General features: G+C 41.9%; 1 protein-coding gene across 1 annotated transcript in view; it reads left to right on the top strand.

Moving 5' to 3' along the window:
- Positions 1–18,809, top strand: part of TMEM202 (transmembrane protein 202) — a 35,427-nt gene extending 16,618 nt beyond the window's left edge. The window contains exons 6-9 of the mRNA XM_068993407.1: positions 10,561–10,810; positions 11,419–11,565; positions 12,112–12,243; positions 18,736–18,809. Of these exons, the coding sequence (XP_068849508.1) occupies positions 10,561–10,810; positions 11,419–11,565; positions 12,112–12,243; positions 18,736–18,809 (603 nt within the window). The remainder of the gene's footprint in view (positions 1–10,560; positions 10,811–11,418; positions 11,566–12,111; positions 12,244–18,735) is intronic.
- The last annotated feature ends 926 nt before the right edge of the window (positions 18,810–19,735 follow it).

Genomic DNA, 19,735 nt, shown 5'->3' with positions numbered 1-19,735 from the left:
TCATGGTTCAGTGGCTAAGGCTCATCTCCCAATGCAGAGGGCCTGGGTTCCATCCCTGGTCAGGGACGTAGATCCCACATGCCACAGCTAAAACACTCACATGACGCAAAGAAGTTCAAAGACCCCACTTGGCACAACTAAGACATGGTGCAGCCAAATAAATAAATACTAAAAAAAAAAAAAAAAGTGGGGGGAATGGCTCATTAAATGACCCTTTGCTACATTCCCTCTGCTCCAGATACATTACATGACAGATGAAGGGAGAAGGAGAGAGGAGAGGGGGAAATACACATGTATAGCTAGGTCAAAACAAGACAAGCATTTTCAAAAAACAGAAAAATAACAAAACCACAATGCTGTGATTGAGTTAAGCCGAAGACTTATTGGGCTCAAAGTCCAAAAGTTTGGCAGAGGTGAACAGGAAGACAGTTCCTGTTGAGTGAAAAGGACTAAAAGTGCTTCTCAAGATATGGACTAGAGCCAAATTCCCAGCTCTAATTCAAACTAGGGACTTAAAAGAAGCTGAGGACTTCCCTAGTGGAGCAGTGGATAAGAATCTGCCTGCCAAGGCAGAGGTCATGGGTTCTATCCCTGGTCCATGAAGATCCCACATGCCGCAGAGCAACTAAGCCCCTGCACCACAGTTACTGAACCTGTGCTCTACAAGCCCACGCTCTCGAGCCTGCCAGCCTCAACTACCAAGCCTGTGTACCCCAGAGCCTGTGCTCCACAACAGGAGAAAGCACTACAATGAGAAGCCCATGCATCACAACTAGAGAGTGACTAGAGCAACTAGAGAAAGCCCAGCCCATGCAAAACGACAAAGGCCTAATGCAGCCAAAAATGAATAAATTAATGAATTAATTTAAAGATATTTTAAGAAAAGAAAATCGGGGCTGCAGTTTATTTGGAACTACAGATCCAAAGAGGTCAAAGGACACAAGTACAACCCTGCTTTACGAAGCAGTACATTGATTCATTAACCGGGTTATAACAGAACAGAAAATCTGAAATATCTTATGAGACCTGGCCCTGTACTGGGATCTCTGGCCAAAATAAGGAAATCCCAAAACTATCAGATGGAATGAGCATACAAGAAGAAAAAGAAACAAAAAGAGCCAGGAAAATTTTTTTGGTGCCTGAAAACAGGAATTCTAACCATAAACAGAAATGTTCATTTCATTTCATTGATTATCTGCTCTAATTTTTACTAATTTTTTTATTTGATTTACTTTGTATTTAATTCGCTGTTATTCCAGTTTCCTAAGGAGCATAGATTACTGGTTTTAGATCATTTTTCTTTACTAAACATGCACTCAATGCTATAAATTTCCCTCTAAACCCTGCTTTCGCTGTACCCCACAAATTTTGGCAAGATCTATCTTTCATTTTCATTTAGTTCAAAATATTTAAAAATTTTAAGTTCTCTCGAAGTTTTTTCTTTGATCCGTGTATTATTTAGAAGTCAGTTATTTAATCTCCAAGTGCTTAGGGAATTTTCTAGATGTCTTTCTAAAGTTGAATTCTAGTTTAATTCCATTGTGATTTGAGAGCACACACAGTATAATTGTAATACTTTTAAATTTGTTAAGGTGTGTTTTATGGCCCAGAATGTGGTCCATCTTAGTGGATATTCCACGTGAACTTAAGAAAAATTGTCCTGAAGTGGTCTATCACTGTCAGTTATATCCAGTTGGTTGATGGTGTCCTCATTAATGTTCTACCTGCTAGATCTGTCCATTTTTGATAAAGAGTGTTGAAGTTTCATGGCAAATAGATGGGGAAACAGTGGAAATAGTGACAGACTTTATTTTGGGGGCTCCAAAATCACTGCAGATGGTGACTGCAGCCATAAAATTAAAAGGCACTTGCTCCTTGGAAGAAAAGTCATGACCAACCTAGACAGCATATTACAAAGCAGAGACATTACTTTGCCAACAAAAGTCCATCTAGTCGAGGCCATGGTTTTTCCAGTAGTCATGTATGGATGTAGAGTTGGACTATAAAGAAAGCTGAGCGCCGAAGAATTGATGCTTCTAAACTGTGGTGCTGGAGAAGACTTGAGAGTCCCTTAGACTGCAAGGAGATCCAACCATCCTAAAGGAAATCAGTCCTGAATATTCATTGGAAGGACTGATGGTGCAGCTGAAACTCCAATACTTTGGCCACCTGATGTGAAGAGCTGACTCATTTGAAAAGACCCTGATGCTGGGAAAGATTGAAGGCAGGAGGAGAAGGGGACGACAGAGGATGAGATGGTTGGCTGGCATCACCGACTCAATGGACATGAGTTTGAGTAAACTCTGGGAGCTGGTGATGGACAGGGAAGCCTGCCGTACTGCAGTCCATGGGGTCACAAAGAGTTGGACATGACTAAGCAACTAAACTGAACTGAACTGAACTGTTGTTTAAGTTTCCAACTACGATAATGGATTAACCTATTTGTTCTTGTAGTTTTATCAGTACGTGGCTCAGGTCCTGTTGTTAGGCACATACACTTAAAGGATTGCTATGTATTAAGGGATTGACCTTTTTATCATTATGTAACATTCCTCTTTATCCCTTACAACCTTCCTTTTTCTAAAGTCTGCTCTGTATGAACTTAGTGAAACTATTACTAGTTTTATTACGGAACTATTACTAGTAGTAGTAGGAATTATCACTTCCTACTTTCATTTGATTAGTGCCAGGGGTTGTGAAGAGTCGGACATGACTGAGCGACTCCTGTTTCACTTTTCACTTTCATGCATTGGAGAAGGAAATGGCAACCCACTCCAGTGTTCTTGCCTGGAGAATCCCAGGGATGGGGGAGCCTGGTGGACTGCCATCTATGGGGTCTCACAGAGTTGGACAAGACTGAAGCGACTTAGCAGCAGCAGCATGGCATATCTATCTTCATCCCTTTCAGTTCAGTTCAGTTCAGTCACTCAGTCATGTCCAACTCCTTGCAACCCCATGAACTGCAGCATGCCAGGCCTTCCTGTCCATCACCAACTCCCAGAGTTTACCCAAACTCATGTCCATTGAGTCGGTGATGCCACCCAACCATCTCATCCTCTTTTGTCCCCTTTTCCTCCTGCCCTCAATCTTTCCCAGCATTAGGGTCTTTTCAAATGAGTCAGCTCTTATCATGAGGTGGCCAAAGTATTGGAGTTTCAGCATCAACATCAGTCCTTCCAATGAACACCCAGGACTGATCTCCTTTAGGATGGACTGGTTGGATCTCCTTGCTGTCCAAGGGACTTTCAAGAGTCTTCTCCAACACCTCAGTTCAAAAGTATCAATTCTTCGGCGCTCAGCTTTCTTCACAGTCCAACTCTCACATCCATACATGACCACAGGAAAAACCATAGCCTTGACTAGATGGACCTTTGTTGACAAAGTAATGTCTCTGCTTTTTAATATGCTGTCTAGGTTGGTCATAACTTTCCTTCCAAGGAGTAAGTGTCTTTTAATTTCATGGCTGCAATCACCCTATGCAGTGATTTTGGAACCCAGAAAAATAAAGTCTGACACTGTTTCCACTGTTTCCCCATCTATTTGCCACGAAGTGTTGGGACCAGATGCCATGATCTTCGTTTTCTGAATGTTGAGCTTTAAGCCAACTTATCCACTCTCCTCTTTCACTTTTATCTATATGTGTCTTTATTTTAATTAGGCTTCTCTTAGACAATAGAGAGCTGGGTCTTCTTTTTTGACTCACTCTAAAAATCTCTGTTTTCTAATTGGTATATATAGACCATTGATGTTTAAATTGATTATTGATATAATCGGATTAATATCTACCATATTTGTCACTATTTTCTATTTGTTGCCCTTGTTCATTGTTCCTATCTTTGTCTTCCTCTCTATTTTTGTCTTTTTTGGTTCTAACTGAGCATCTTATGGACTTTCCAAGTGGCACTAGTGGTAAAGCACCCACCTGCCAATGCAGGAGACCAAAGAGATGCGGGTTTGATCCCTGGGTGGGGAAGATCCCCTGGAGGAGGGCATGGCAACCCACTCCAGTACTCTTGCCTGGAGAATCGCATGGACAGAGGGGCCTCGTGGGCTACAGTTCATAGGGCTGCAAAGAGCTGGACATGACTGAAGTGACAGCATGTGCACGCAAGAGCATTTTATGTGATTCTGTTTCTGTCTTTTCTTAGCATATTAGTTATACATCTTGTATTTATTCCTTTTTTTAGTGGTTATCTTTGAGTTTGCAAAATCCATTTACAACTAATTCAACTTCCATTTTCAAATAACACCATGCCACTCACAGGTAGTGCAGGTACCTAATAATAACAAAAGAATCCTAACTCCTCCCTCCTGTTGCTTATATCAGTGCTGCCATTAATTTCACTCATACATGGGCATATATAAGTGATACATTGTTGATGTTATCATTTTAAACTATTATCTGTTAGATCAATTAAGAATAAGAAAAATGAATATGTTTATTTTACCTTCACTTTTTCCTTCTCTTATGCTTTTCCTTTCTTTATATAAAGTTTCTGACCTGTATCATTTTCCTCCTCTCTGAAGAACTTCGTTTAAAATTTCCTGCAAGACAGGTTTATTGATAACAAATTCTGTCAATGTTAGTCTGTCTGGGTAAGTCCTTATTTCCACTTCACTTTTGGAGGTAATTTCACAGGTTACAGAATTCTAGGTTGGGTTTTTTTCTCTCTCAACACTTTAAATATTTCACTCTACTCTCTTCTTGCTTGTATGGTGTCTGAAGAGAAGTCAGATGTAATTCTTCTCTTTGCTCCTTTATTGGTAAGGTGCTTCCCCCTACCCTACCCCCGGCTTCTTTCAAGATTTTTTTGCTACCTTTGATTTTATGCAGTTGAAATATGACATTCCTAGGTGTAGTTTTTCTTTTCTTTTGGCATTTATCCTGCTTTTGATATTCTCTGAAATTCCTGAATCTGTGGTTTGGTGTCTGACATCAATTTGGGGAAAATTCTCCGTCTTATTGCTTCAAATAATCCTTTATTCCTCTTTCTTCTTTTTCTGGCATCCTGACTTCATGTATGGGACCTCTTTAGTAGGTGTCCCACAGTTATACTCTGTTCCATTATTTTCAGTCTTTTTTCTCTTTGTATTTCTTTTTGGAGGTGTCTATGATATATTCTCATGTTGAGATTATTTCCTCAGCCATGTCCTGTTTACTACTCAGCCCATAAAGACATTCTCTGTTTCTATTACTGTGGTTTTCATCTCTAGCATTTCTTTTTAAATTTTTTCTTATGATTGCGATCTCTCTGTTTACATTGCCCCTCTATTCTTGTCTGCTGTCTACTTTGTTCACTAGCACCTTAGCATATTAATCATCATTGCTTTAATATGTGTGATAATTCTAACATCCCTGTCATAACTGAGTCTAGTTTTGGTGCTTGCTTTGTCTCTCCAAACAAGGTCTTTTTGCCTTTTAATATAGCTTGTGATATTTTCTTGATAGCTGGTCAGGATGAACTGGGTAAAGGAACTGTGGTAAATAAGCCTTTTAGAAATGTGGTGATAAGGTGTGGAGGAAGGGGAAGCACTCTATAGTCCTGTGATTACATCTCAGTCTTTTTTTTTTGTTTGTTTGTATGTTTTTTTTTCTTGTTTTGGCAGTGCCACACAGCTTGTGGGATCTCAGTTCCTTAGCTAGGGATTGAACCCACGCTGTCGGCAGTGAGAGCAGAGTCCTAACTGCTCAGCCGCCAGAGAATTCCCAGACTTTCAGCAAGCCTATGCTTCTAGACTGTGAGCTTCACACGCGGTTCTCAGTTCCCCGTTAGGTGCAATAGGCTGATCTGAACGGGCTGAAGCGGGAATTCCACTTCCCTCACAGGTCAAAACAGGCTGGAGTTTGACATTTCCTTTCCCCTAGATGGATTAAACTCTGATAAAACCCCAGGAGTTTAGGCTCTAATCAGATAGCTTCTCTCAGGGAAGTCCTTGTTAAGAAGAACAGAATGCTCTGGTACTTTTTTTAAAATGTATTTATTTTTAAATTGAATAATTGCTTTGCAGAATTTTTTGGTTTCTGCCAAATATCAATACAAATCAGCCATAGGTATATATATATATATATATGTCCTCTCCCTCTTGAACCTCCCTCTCATCTCCCTCCTCACCCCACCCCTCTAGGTTGTTACAGATCCTCTGTTTGAATTCCCTGAGTTATACAGCAAATTCTCATTGGCTGTCTTTTTTACATATGGTAATGTAAGTTTCCATGTTACTCTCTCCATACATCTCACCCTCTTCTTCCTCCCCCCAACCCTGTATGTCCATAAGTCTGTTCTCTCTGTCTGTTTCTCCATTGCTGCCCTGCAAATAAATTCATCAGTACCATCTTTCTAGATTCCATATATGTGCATTAGTGTATGATATTTACCTTTCTCTTTCTGACTTACTTCACACTGTGTAATAGGCTCTAGGTTCATCCACCTCATTAGAACTGACTCAGTTGAGTTACTTTTTATGGCTGAGTCATTTTCCATTGTATATATGTACCACAGCTTCTTTATCCATTCAGCTGTTGATGGACATCTAGGTTGCTTCCATGTCCTAGCTATTGTTAAATAGTGCTTCAGTGAACTTTGGGGTACATGTGTCTTTTTCAGTTTTGGTTTCCTCAAGGTATATGCCTTGTAGTGGGATTGCTGGGTCATATGGTGGTTTTATTCCTAGATTTTTTTTAAGGAATCTCCATACTGTCTTCCATAGTGGCTGTATCAATTTAAATGGTTCCTTTTCCTCTCTCATGGGCCAGAAGTATGGGATTCTCTAATATTCACTGCAAGAACCTGGTTAAGTTTCTGGAGGTAAAAGTCACTGAAGTGTGAGGACTTCTCTATGACTGGGTCCCATTGTCTATTTTTTCTTTCTTTACTCATGGTTAATGATTTATTACAAAGGATAATAAAGGACAGGAATGGATAGCCAGATGAAAAGTTACCCTAAGGCAAGGTCCCAAGAATAGGGGTTTCTGTCCCTATGGACTTCGGAGTGCATCACCCTCCCAGTATGTGGGTATGTTTTTTTTAATTGATGTGTAGTTGACTTACAACATTAAATAGATTTCAGATGTACAACATGATGATTCACAATTTTTAAAGTTCATAGTTATTTAAAAATGTTGGCTATATTTCCTGGCTATATTGCCATGCACTATATCCCTGTACCTTATTTACTTTATACATTATAGTGTGTAAGGGGGCCATAGTTTTTAATCTCTCAGACTTGTGCACACTGAACCTTCCAGCGCAGATTTTCCTACTCTGGTACTAATTTCTGTAGACATTTCTGTTCTAGTAAGTTTTAATTTCCTATTTTTGCCTTTCTGACTCTCCAGTTCTGCAGGGTCACAGTTTGCTTTGGGATCTAAGAAGAGTTGTTGATTTTTTTCAGTTGTTATAATGGAGTGACAACTTCCAAGCTCCTTGCATGCCAGACAGGAAACCAGAAGTCCACTCTTTCTCTTTTACCTTTCTAATTTTCAATCAATCAAGAAACATCACCTGTGGACTTCCCTGGCAGTCCAGTGGTTAAGACTCTGTGCTTCCCCTGCAGGGGACAAGGGTTCCATCCCTGATCAGGAAATGAAGATCCTGCATGCCACGTGGTGCGGCCAAAAAAGAATAATATTTTTTAAAAAGAAACAGCACCTAATCATTATGATGTTCCAAGCACTGATGTTGAGCATACACAGCTGAATAGGCTGTGTCCCTGCTGCTGAAGGAGGTTGTAGACCAGTAAGACCAATTGCGAAACTATATGATGAAGGTTACGAAAGGACAAGTACAACGTGCTGTAGGAGCACAAATTCTGGGATTGAGGGCTGAGTTCAGAGAAGGCTCCTCTCAAAAGTTAAGAGTAGAATGACTTTTTAAATTTATTTTAAAATTTTTTATTGAAGCATAGTTTCTTTAAAATATTTTATTACTTTCTACTGTACAGTAAAGTTGGAGAAGGCAATGGATTTCTGGAGAATCCCATGGACAGAGGAGCCTGGTAGGCTGCAGTCCATGGGGTCGCTAGGAGTTGGACACAACTGAGCGACTTCACTTTCACTTTTCACGTTGGTGCATTGGAGAAGGAAATGGCAACCCACTCCCGTGTTCTTGCCTGGAGAATCCCAGGGACGGGGGAGCCTGATGGGCTGCCATCTCTGGGGTCGCACAGAGTCGGACACGACTGAAGCGACTTAGCAGCAGCAGCAGTGCAGTAAAGTGAATTAGCTATATGTGTACATATAGGCCCTCTTTTTTTGGATTTCCTTTCCATTCTAGGTCACCACAGAGCACTGATTGGAGTTCCCTGTGCTGTATAATAGGTTCTTATTAGTTATCTATTTTATAAGACAAGAATGACTCTTGACTAAAGTTAATAAAGATAGGTTGGGAAGTGTGTTAGGTACCATGTGCAAGGTAGATAACATTTGCGCCAAGTGCAAATGAAGGACCATGTTGGGTTGGGAAACTGCAAGAAGAATAAAATGATTTGGAGCACAAGGTGAGAAGGAAGGAGAGAATGAGCCTAGACATCACTAGGTTTCTTTGCTCCGTGGCATTAAGGACCATGTCCAGCAGGAAACAGATGGCTTCGCTCAAACTGAGTCTAAAAGACTTAAGGGATTATTTACAAGGACCCCTAGGACTGAAAAAGATTTTGGAAAACCATCAGCGAGAAGAGTCATTACCACCCCTAAGACTGATCATGTAAATGGAAGGAACACATGACCAGAACAGAAAAGGGTAACTCTATGGAGAGGACTAGCCTATCAGGAACTCTCCTTAGGGAAAGGGGCATGGACAACCCTCGTAGTACTCTGTTAAGGAGAGAAGCAATGAAAAAACACATTGATCTCTACACCTCTGATCTTCTGCTCATGCCCACCATTGGTCAATCTTCATCAGAGGCTGGATGGAAAGAAAAGCCCAAATTGGTCAGCTCCTTGAACAATGATGGAGAGCGGATCTGGAGGGGCATGTGGAAGATCTCCAACAAATCACTGCACCTCCCAGTACCTGACATAATACCTCACACAAATGAGCGATTGGATGACTGAATGAGGTTGAATAGTGAGCAGAAACTCCGTCTTGTTGGGTTTCACTGATTCATGCTAACATAATTTTACTTCATAGCAGTGGGGAACAATCAGAGAATTTAAGCAAAAGAGAGACACAATCAGATTTGCATTAACAACACCAATCTTGGTAAATCTGTGGAGAATAAACTGAAGGAGAGCAAACCCAGGCACAAGGCCATTGCAGAAATCCAGGACTGACATGACCTATCCTAAAGAAGTGGAAACAAAAATACAGGGTGGGCTTGAGAACATTAAAGAGACAGAACTGGCAGAACACATTGTGTATGGGGGTCTTCCCTAGTGTGGTGCAGTGGCTAAGACTCTGAGTTCCCAATGCAGGGGACCCAGTTTCTAACCCTGGTCAAGGAACTAGATTCTGCATGCTCCAACTAAAGATCCCACATGCTGCCAATGAAGGCTGAAGATCCTGTGTGCTGCAACTAAGATCCTGTGCAGCCAAACAGAAAGAAGAAGAAGAAATATTTTAAAGAAGAAAGGGGTACAGGATGGGGGTTCAGGATGGAAAGAGGATGACTCCGTTTCTTAGAGACCTCTTAGGTGTTGATGTGTCTGTGAGAAATCTGGGGTCAGCGTGCAGATTGCTGTAGGAGTCTGGAGTTCAACAGAGACCTGGGCGGGAGTCTTGGATTGGATCAGATCTGGCAGATGAGACAGAGACCCAGTAACCATGCTTTGTGTTCTGACTCCTGCTGTTTCTGTCCCCCAGGTGGGGGAGGGGTGGGGAAGGGTGTTGGGAGGGGGTTACGTTCTATGGCAGTTGACTAGAGCAGTGAGCCAGAAGCCAGGATGGAGAGAAGAGAAGGAAATGAAACGGCCTTCCAGAGCATTTACAACATCAGCAGAATGAGCTACCCAACCCACAGGGTGTGTGTGTGTCTGCCTGTGTGCTGAGTTGTGTCTGACTGATTGTGACCCCATGGACTGTAGCCCACCAGGCTCTTCTGTCTATGGGATTTTCTAGGCAATAATACTGGGATGGGTTGCCATTACAGGGCGGGGATAGCCTTGGTGAGCCAGGTAGGGGTTGAAGTCCTTTCCGAGGCAGCAGCTTGTGTGTGTCATGGGGCAAGTGTCGAGGTAGGAGAGGCAAAACTCACTCCATTTTTTAAAAACTGGAGAGAGGTGAAACGGAATATTTTTTTTAATTAACACAGTATTGAATGGGGGATTTTTGCTGAAACAAATGCCTGTAGCAGGCGATTTGTTAGGGAAGGGAATGTTGAAACGTCTCCAGTCAATAAAGTTCAGGTCAGGAAAGATGTATTAATACACCTCGGGTCAATAAGTTGTTAATATTGAAAAACTGTTGTGGGAGGCTTGGGGTCAGAGGAGAAAAATACCCTGAAGTGTGGAGGGAAGAGGACTTCCCCCCAGCACAAGTCAGGGCTTGACTTTTCTGCGGATGGAGATGGAGACGCCTGGGTTGAGATTCCTTCCGTGATGTCTTCCTCCCTCCCACAACACAGCCAATTCTGCCCCGCTCGCACCGCTTTTCTTCCATACCGCCCTACCTGCGCCGGCTCCTGCAGAAAAGCCGCAGCAGCGTTCGCCATCTTTGTGCTTGCTCATCGGGCTTCACCTGCGTCCTGCTGCTCTGCTTGTCCCCTTTACACTGGGTGCAGTTCGTGGTGCTGAAGGACAGGCAGAAGCTCTTGGCGGGGCTCTGGACCTTATGCCACCATGATCTCTGCTGGGGCAACACTTCGAAGGCCCCCTGTGAGTGCTTTCCAGATTCCAGCCCCCTCCTTTGGTACACCCACCCTGTCAGATCCCCGCACCGCTCACCACTCTCTTTTCTCCTGGCAACCCTGACCCACACCCCCTCACTGATTCACAAGCATGTATGGACAGCGCCTGCAAGCAGGGCGCTGCGTGAGTTTGTCTCATCCAAGCTTCCTCAATGACTTAAAAGCCAAAGCCCCTTTATTATTGGAAGCTAATGCCTACTGACCTTTGCACTCCCAACTTCCCTCAGAAAAAGAAATGTTGGTCATTCTATGCCTTCATATGAGAGTTACTTCATAACATGCCTCCTAAGGTTATGGTTCTAATTTCAGCTTTTCCCTCCTTGTGGAGTAAATGACTTCTTTCCTCGTTAAAGGAATTCCATATGTCAATGAGGAGGTCGAAAGAGGGTCCTCATGGGTGCCTGTGAAGCACCCCCCCAACTTGGGGGCTCCTTACTCTGACTCCATTGCATGTAAGACAAGCCCTGATTCCATCGTCCATTGGTCCTCACCCCTTCCCAAGACCCTGTTCAGCCTTCTCTAAGGCAGGTGTCCTTCATTCCAGTCAAGCCTCTCCTTTTCCCCTTCCCCTGGCAGACTACCTCCAATTCTCCAGGGCCTTCTTCCTCATCTCTGCCTTCACCATCCTCATTAATATTATATGGCTCAGCGTCTCTCTCACCAAAGGGACAGGAGACAAAACCTACATAGATCTGGGCATATCCATCTTCTGTTTCATTTCAGGTACAACACGATGAGGTTGGAAAAGTTTGTCCCTAGAGTCCTTGTATTTCTTCCCCTCCCAGTGCCATCTCCTCTTCTTTTATCAAGTCATTCCCAGCCTTACATGATACTGCTATCATAAGACCCTTATCTCTTCCCAAAGGAAAGACAGTTTTCAATAAACTTTTACTCCAGACAGGGCTATTACCTCTGAAAGAGGGGACCCAGAAAACATGATGCTTAATCCAGTGGAAACATTTCTAAGGGTTATCTGTGGGATCATAGGAGAGATAAAGGCTGGAGGCCCTTCTGGCACCCGGAAAATTACCATGTAGCAACTTGGTACTTATTCTGTCTATATTATCTATAGGCTCCACCTTGACAACTTTACTCCAGTCAAAGCAGAAGGCCTTTGCCAAATGGGTCTTCCCATGACCACCACCATGTAATAGGTCTCCATGGCATAATTGAGGCCGTTGAGGGTGACAGCAAGTGCAAAGAGAGGGAAGAGGGTGGAGGCAGAAGGAGGGCTATCATAGGTAGTAATGGCTTTCATTCTGATCCCAGGCGCCTGCCTACTCTCCTGCCTCATCTTTTTCCTGGTGCAAGTGAAACTGTACAGTAAGAATGCCTTGGAACCCCATTTCCTGATAGTCTACCACGTCAATTGGTTGGGCAGTATCTTCTACATGGTGCTTGGTGAGTTAAAGCTCTTGTTAGATAGGGAAGGCACAGAAAATGCAATTTTACGTGATTGCTCTTCTATCTCCTCTTTCCTTTCTTTGGGTTGTTTGTTTGGTATATTAAAATCTCATAACTTGGAAGGATTCTACAAGTGTCATTTTCATGTCAATGAACAATCCTAAAGCAAGAGCTTCCAATTTATCCAAAGCATTTTTTTCAAAATTGATACCGGACCCTGAACAGATGTATTGGGAAGTAGAGAAGGTAAAGATATAACTGGGCTATTCATAGTTCTTCTGCTCTTTCAGAAGCTAGTCCCTTAGTCCCCCTCTCCCTTTGTCCTATCAAATAAACTTTATGGATCTTTATGGATCTCCAGAATAAAGCAGAGCAATAACACTGGAGTTTGCCTGTGCAACACTTCTCCTATAATCTTTCTCAGCCACCTACTTATCTTTATTAACTGCAACAGTAGTCTCCAAACCATTGCCTCACACACTCTCTCTTCATAAGACCCTTTTTAGCAAACATTCCAAACAGGTATATGTTTGTTTATAAAATATGCACACATATTACATTACTAATATAGTCATTACATTGTAAAATACACTCAAAAACAGAATTTAAACATTATTTGTTAAAAATATACAAATGAATTATTATTTTCTTCCTGTGCCCCAGTAAGCTGGTTTGCATACCGCTGGGAAACATTGTGTTACAGAAAAACTGGGACTAATGTTTTGAATTCCAAGCCCCTAAAGATAATGAACAGGATGTTCAGAAATGTGTTATTAATCAAACCCCATTATAATTAAGTCAGTGTTACTCTTCAGGGGTGTTTGATGACTTGAGATTTTATCTATTACTCATCCACAGTGCTGACCTTGACCTTTTCTTTTTCTCTAGGGTTCCTCTCTGTACTCAATCATTTAAGTTCTCAAGTTCCTCCTCCAGATCAAAACCTCCTCGTGATCCCTATAACAAGGATAAGGGTAGGAAATATAGCCACAGTGAAATCGACTCTGTCTGAGGGAGGAGACTCAGGTGTTTCTTCATGGGTGAGTAAGGCACCAGAAAGACAGTTAAGTTCAGTGGCACAATCAAGGGCCCAAGCAGAAGCCGAGACATAGAGCCAGAGACACACACAGGGCCAGAGGCAGGAAGTGAGTCGGTAATATGGGATGGGTTAATAGTTCAGGCAAGGCCAGCTACTAAGGCAGAACCAGCTGGCACAGCAGAGCAGAGAACACAGCAGCAACTGTGAATATGCCAGGCAATGGACCTGACATTGTTGAAAAGAAAATGAAGACCAGGGTGATGAAGACAGACTCAGCTGAGAAAAATGATGATAACAAGACAAAAAGAAGTTAATCTTCGATCCAGGGTAGTAGAGGGCAGAGAAAGAATAAAAACAAAACAAAACCGTGCAGAGAGATTTCCTGTCAGAGCTGAAGATATTTGGTTGATTCTGTTTGAAGAGGAGCAGGAGTATCAGAGGTAATTCTGAGAGGAGAGTAGGATGACTGTTGAACCGGCCCCCCCAACCCCGCCCACTAGATTATGCTTCACCCACTAAAGAGGTTGATATTATGCATGAAAGAGAGTCATTTGTATGGTATAGGTCAAAGATGCCAACAACCTACAAATCTCAAATAAAGCTTACTAAAAAAGTTTCCATGTAGTGCTGTATTCTGTGACTAGGAAAGGCTGCAAAAGATGGAGCACCCAATCCTCTAAGCCTTTCCAGAGTTCCATGACCACAAAATGGAACATCTCCGCAGAATGGAAAGAGCAATGCGTTCGGAAATCCAAACTCTCATTTTGGGACCTCCCTCCCTTAATGAGCTAGGCTGACTTTTGGCAAATATTTAACTTTCTTTAGCCTTGACCTTCAAGGTTCTGAAATTTCTAGTGCTGTTTTGGCCATAAATGGTGAATAATAGAGAAATGATTCCTGTTGGTACATACAACCCCACGTTATTTTAGTAAGTAACTGTCTAGTCAGAGTAATTAAATTTAGTTCTCTACCTCCAAGGCTACTTTTGGCTAGTCACTTCTTATTTTTATTCAGACAGCTCATTTTTAAAAAAATGTAGGTGATGCCCATGTTTTTTTGACTATTTTCAGGAACTGGAAAGGAAATAAAAAGATAAAAGCAAAAGGAAAACAGACTCTGAAAGAGAGTATAGTATCTAGACTCGGAATTTCAGAGAGAGTTTAAATGGCTTTGCAGAGGGGTTGTGGCCTTCAAAACCAGAAGCTAGTGTTTTTGGTTTGCAATATCAGTAGTTCACCATGAAAAACTCACTCTTAACTCCTTAAATGGTTGATATTTTTACTACTTCTGCCTGCCTGTATCTTTTGTGCATGCTCACTCGTGTCTGAGTCTTTGTGATCCTACGGACTGTAACTCACCAACCTCCTCTGTCCATGGGATTTCCCAGGCAAGAATATTGGAGTGAGTTGCCATTTTCTTCTCCAGGGGATCTTCTCAACCCAGGGATCAAACCTGTGTTTCCTGCATCTCCTGCATGGCAGGAGGATTCTTTACGATTTGAGTCATTGGGGAAGCATGTACCTCTTATTAGCTAAATTCTATGGCCTTTAATTTCACTATTTAAATATGACCTCATTGTAAAGCAATTATCCTCCAATTTTTAAAAATGACCCCTATTTTAGTACTTTTATCTGAAAAACAATATGTTTCTGGACACCAAAGCAATTGATGAAACAAATTTAACTCTAGCGAAAAACAGGGCCTTAACAAATAGTATCGCCATTCCACATATGTTACTTTCTAGAACATTAGATAAGGGACCAGGATTGAGAATAAAGGATGAAAAAGGGTAAGGAGTATTAAAAGTATTCCAGTATTCTCTCTGGAAAATAGGAATTAGCAGATGTCCATAAGAAAGAACAGACTGTCTGTGAGGACAGTTAAAATTGTAGTCATACCTTAATTTAGATTACGTCAATCGATAAGATAATTACATAGCCAAATACTACTAAGCAGATGTTTTGATGGTTGAGAAAAATCATAGAGAACATTTAGAGATACCAAGGGAACATTTCATGCAGCGATGGGTACAATAAAGGACAGAAAAGGTACGAACCTAAAAGAAGCAGAAGAGATTAAGAAGTGGCAAGAATACATAGACGAACTATACAGAAAAGATCTTAAGGATCCAGATAACTGCGATGGTGTGATCACTCACCTAGAGCCAGACATCCCGGAATGCGAAGTCAAGTGGGCCTTAGGAAGCATCACTACCAACAAAGCTAGAGGAGGTGAAGGAATTCCAGCTGACCTATTTCAAATCCTAAAAGATGATGCTGTTTTAGTGCTGTGCTCAATATACCAGCAAATTTGGAAAACTCAGCAGTGGCCATAGGACTGGAAAATGTCAGTTTTCATTCTAACCCCAAAGAAAGGCAATGCCAAAGAAAGTTCAAGCTTCTGCACAATTGCACTCATCTCACACGCTAGCAAAGTAACACTTGAAGTTTTCTAAGCCATGCTTCAACAGTACATGAACCAAGAACTTCCAGATGGAAGTTCAAGTTGGACTTAGAAAAGGCAGAGGAACCAGAGATCAAATTGCCAACATCCATTGGATCATAGAAAAAGCAAGAAAATTCCAGAAAAACATCTATTTCTGCTTTATTGACTACACCAAAGCCTTTGACAATGTGGATCACACAAACTGGAAAATTCTTAAAGAGATGGGAAAACCAGACCACCTTACTTGCCTCCTGAGAAATCTGTATGCAGGTCAAGAAGCAGCAGTTCAAACTAGACATTGAACAACGGACGGGTTCCAAATTGGAAAGGAGTACGACAAGGCTGTATATTGTCACCCTGCTTATTTAACTTATATGCAGAGTACCTTATGCGAAATGCCAGGCTGCATGAAGCAGAAGCTGGAATCAAGATTGCCGCGAGAAATGTCAATAACTTCAGATATGCAAATAACACCACCCTTATGCAGAAAGCAAAGAAGAACTAAAGAGTCTCTTGATGAAAGTGAAAGATGGGTGAAAAAGCTGGCTTAAAACTCAACATTCAGAAAACTAAGATCATGGCATCCGGTGCCATCACTTCATGGCAAATAGATGGGGAAACAGTGGAAACAGTGACAGACTTTTATTTTCTTGGGCTCCAAAATTACTGCAGGTGGAGACTGCAGCCATGAAAATAAAAGACACTTACTCCTTGGAAGAAAAGTTATGACCAACCTAGACAGCATATTAAAAAGCAGAGACATTACTTTGCCAACAAAAGTCCATCTCACCAAAGCTATGGTTTTTCTAGTAGTCATGTATAGATGTGAGAGTTGGACTATAAAGAAAGCTGAGTGCAGAAGAATTGATGCTTTTGAATTGTGGTGTTGGAGAAGACTCTTGAGAGTTCCTTAGACTGCAAGGAGATCCAACCAGTCAGTCCTAAAGGAAATCAGTCCTGAATATTCATTGGAAGGACTGATGCTGAAGCTGAAGCTCCAATACTTTGGCCACCTGATGCAAAGAGCTGACACTTTGGAAAAGACCTTGATGGGTCTTTTTGGGAAAGATTAAAGGCAGGAGAAGGGGACAACAGAGGATAAGATGGTGGGATGGCTTCACCAACTCGATGGACATGAGTTTGAGCAAGTTCTGGGAGATGGTGAAGGACAGGGAAGCCTGGTATGTCACAGTCCGTGGGGTCCCAAAGAGTTGGACATGACTGAGCGACTGATGGTTGATTTATAATATTGTGTTAGTTTTAGGCATACAGCAAAGTGATATATATATATATAAAAGCCTCTTGATGAAAGTGAAAGAGGAGAGCAAAAAAGTTGGCTTAAAGCTCAACATTCAGAAAACGAAGATCATGGCATCTGGTCCCATCGCTTCATGGGAAATAGATGGGGAAACAGTAGAAACAGTGTCAGACTTTATTTTTCTGGGCTCCAAAATCACTGCAGATGGTGACTGCAGCCATGAAATTAAAAGACGCTTACTCCTTGGAAGAAAAGTTATGACCAACCTAGATAGTGTATTCAAAAGCAGAGACATTACTTTGGCGACTAAGGTCCGCCTAGTCAAGGCTATGGTTTTTCCTGTGGTCATGTATGGATGTGAGAGTTGGACTGTGAAGAAGGCTGAGCGCCGAAGAATTGATGCGTTTGAACTGTGGTGTTGGAGAAGACGCTTGAGAGTCCCTTGGACTGCAAGGAGATCCAACCAGTCCATTCTGAAGATCAACCCTGGGATTTCTTTGGAAAGAATGATGCTAAAGCTGAAGCTCCAGTACTTTGGCCACCTCATGCAAAGAGCTGAGTCATTGGAAAAGACTCTGATGATGGGAGGGATTGGGGGCAGGAGGAGAAGGGGACGACAGAGGATGGATGGCTGGATGGCATCACTGACTTGATGGACGTGAGTCTGAGTGACCTCCGGGAGTTGGTGATGGACAGGGAGGCCTGGCGTGCTATGATTCATGGGGTCGCAAAGAGTCAGACATGACTGAGTGACTGAACTGAACTGATATATATATATATAACTGACTATGTATGTATATATTTTTTAAAGGATTCTTTTCCCATGTAGTCCATAATAGAGTATTGAGTATAGCTCCTTGTGCTATACTGTAGGTCTTCATTAGTTGTCTATTTCATATATATTTGGTAGTGTGTAGATGTCAGTCCCAATCTTCCAATTTATCCCTCCACCCTCCCCCACTACTTATAATTTTTTAAAGCCAATCTAGCACAATTTCCTGGTCAAGTATTTAGGAATCCCTGCATCAGATTTTTTTTAAGACACTTTAAATTTACAAGTGATCAGCAGAGTGGACAGAGCATTGCACTAGAAATTAGGCAATTGCAGTTCTAGTGCCAGTTCTGCTGTTGGTCACTTTGGTACTGGGCAGGTCAGTTTATTCTGTTGAGCCTCTGTTTTTCCTTCTGTAAAATCAGGACTTCTAAAATCCCTTCCAGCTCTACATCCAGTCAGTTCTACTTGTCTGGACATTCTGAGGAACCAAAAGCATATTGTAAAGATTCTAATTCCCCATGTTCTCTGCTGTTTATGAGAGATTATGCATAGGAAGATTATGTATAACCCCACTGCAGAAGAAAAGTTCTATCTAGATGAGGTCTGTAGAACTCTTAGGAGTGCTGCTATTGTTATGGTAACTTTGAACCATAGTGGAAAAAATGGTGACAAAATGCCATAAACTCTTGGAGAAAAGCCTCTTTGTTTACCAGTGGTAAACAAGTATGCCTGCAGCTACCTACCATTCTGAAGTTGTTTTGGCTCTGACTGCAAGACAACCTTTTTGGCCTCCAACCGTTCACTAAGACTTTAAGGCTCACAATTCCAACATAGCCCAGATCTCGAAAGAGATTTGGGTCCATCATTTACTTAAAATTCTCCTATGACCCCATTTCCTTCTGCTTATCTTGCTCTAACTCACTCATACTAATTTGTTTCCCTCCTAGCCCATGCCCTCTTCTCTTTTTCCAGCCTCGACACACAAATTCAACTTCTTTGCCGCCTTGTTCTACAATTTTTCAGTCATACTCCTGATGATCATGTGATCATTTAAAAACTTTATTTACACTGAATAATACTATTATTAGTGTGTGTGTGAAGTCGCTCAGTCGTGTCCGACTCTTTGCGACCCCGTGGACTGTAGCCCGCCAGGCTCCTCTGTCCTTGGGATTCTCCAGGCAAAAATACTGGAGTGGGTTGCCATTTCCTTCTCCAGGGGATCTTCCCACCCCAGGGATCAAACCCAGGTCTCCTGCATTGCAGGCAGACGCTTTATCCTCTGAGCCACCAGGGAAGCCCTCTAGTATTAGATAAATTAGAACCAGACATGGAACAATGGACTGGTTCAAAATTGGGACAGGAGTAGGTCAAGGCTATATATTGTCACCCTGCTTATTTATTTAACTTGTATGCAGAGTACATAATGTGAAATGCAAGGCTCGGTGACACACAAGCTGGAATCAAGATTGCCGGGAGAAAGGTCAACACCTTAGATATGCAGATGATACCAATTTATGGCAGAAAGTGAAGAGAGCTTCTTGATGAAGGTGAAAGAAGAAAGTGAAAAAGCTGGCTTAAAACTCAACATTTAAAAAACTAAGATCGTGGCATCTGGTCCCATCACTTCATGGCAAGTAGATGGGGAAAAAAATGGAGACAGTGACAGATTTTATTTTCTTGGGCTCCAAAATCACTGTGGATGGTGACTGCAGCCATGAAATTAAAAGATGCTTGCTCCTTGGAAGGAAAGTTATGACAAACCCGGACAATGTATTAAAAAGCAGAGACATCAGTTGGATGGTTGGATGGTATCACCGACTTAAAGGACAAGAGCAAACTTTGGGAGATAGTGAAGAACAGGGAAGCCTGGGTGCTGTAGTCCATGGGGTTGCAAGGAGATGAACATGATTTAGCAACTGAACAACAACAAAACTAGTAATATCACTATGGGCCAATCATGACTTTTCTGATT

Source organism: Capricornis sumatraensis, chromosome 2, assembly GCF_032405125.1.
Source record: "Capricornis sumatraensis isolate serow.1 chromosome 2, serow.2, whole genome shotgun sequence".
Taxonomy (NCBI): Eukaryota; Metazoa; Chordata; class Mammalia; order Artiodactyla; family Bovidae; genus Capricornis; species Capricornis sumatraensis.
The sequence above is the reverse complement of the archived record's forward strand: the minus strand, read 5'-3'. Positions and strand labels throughout refer to the sequence as shown.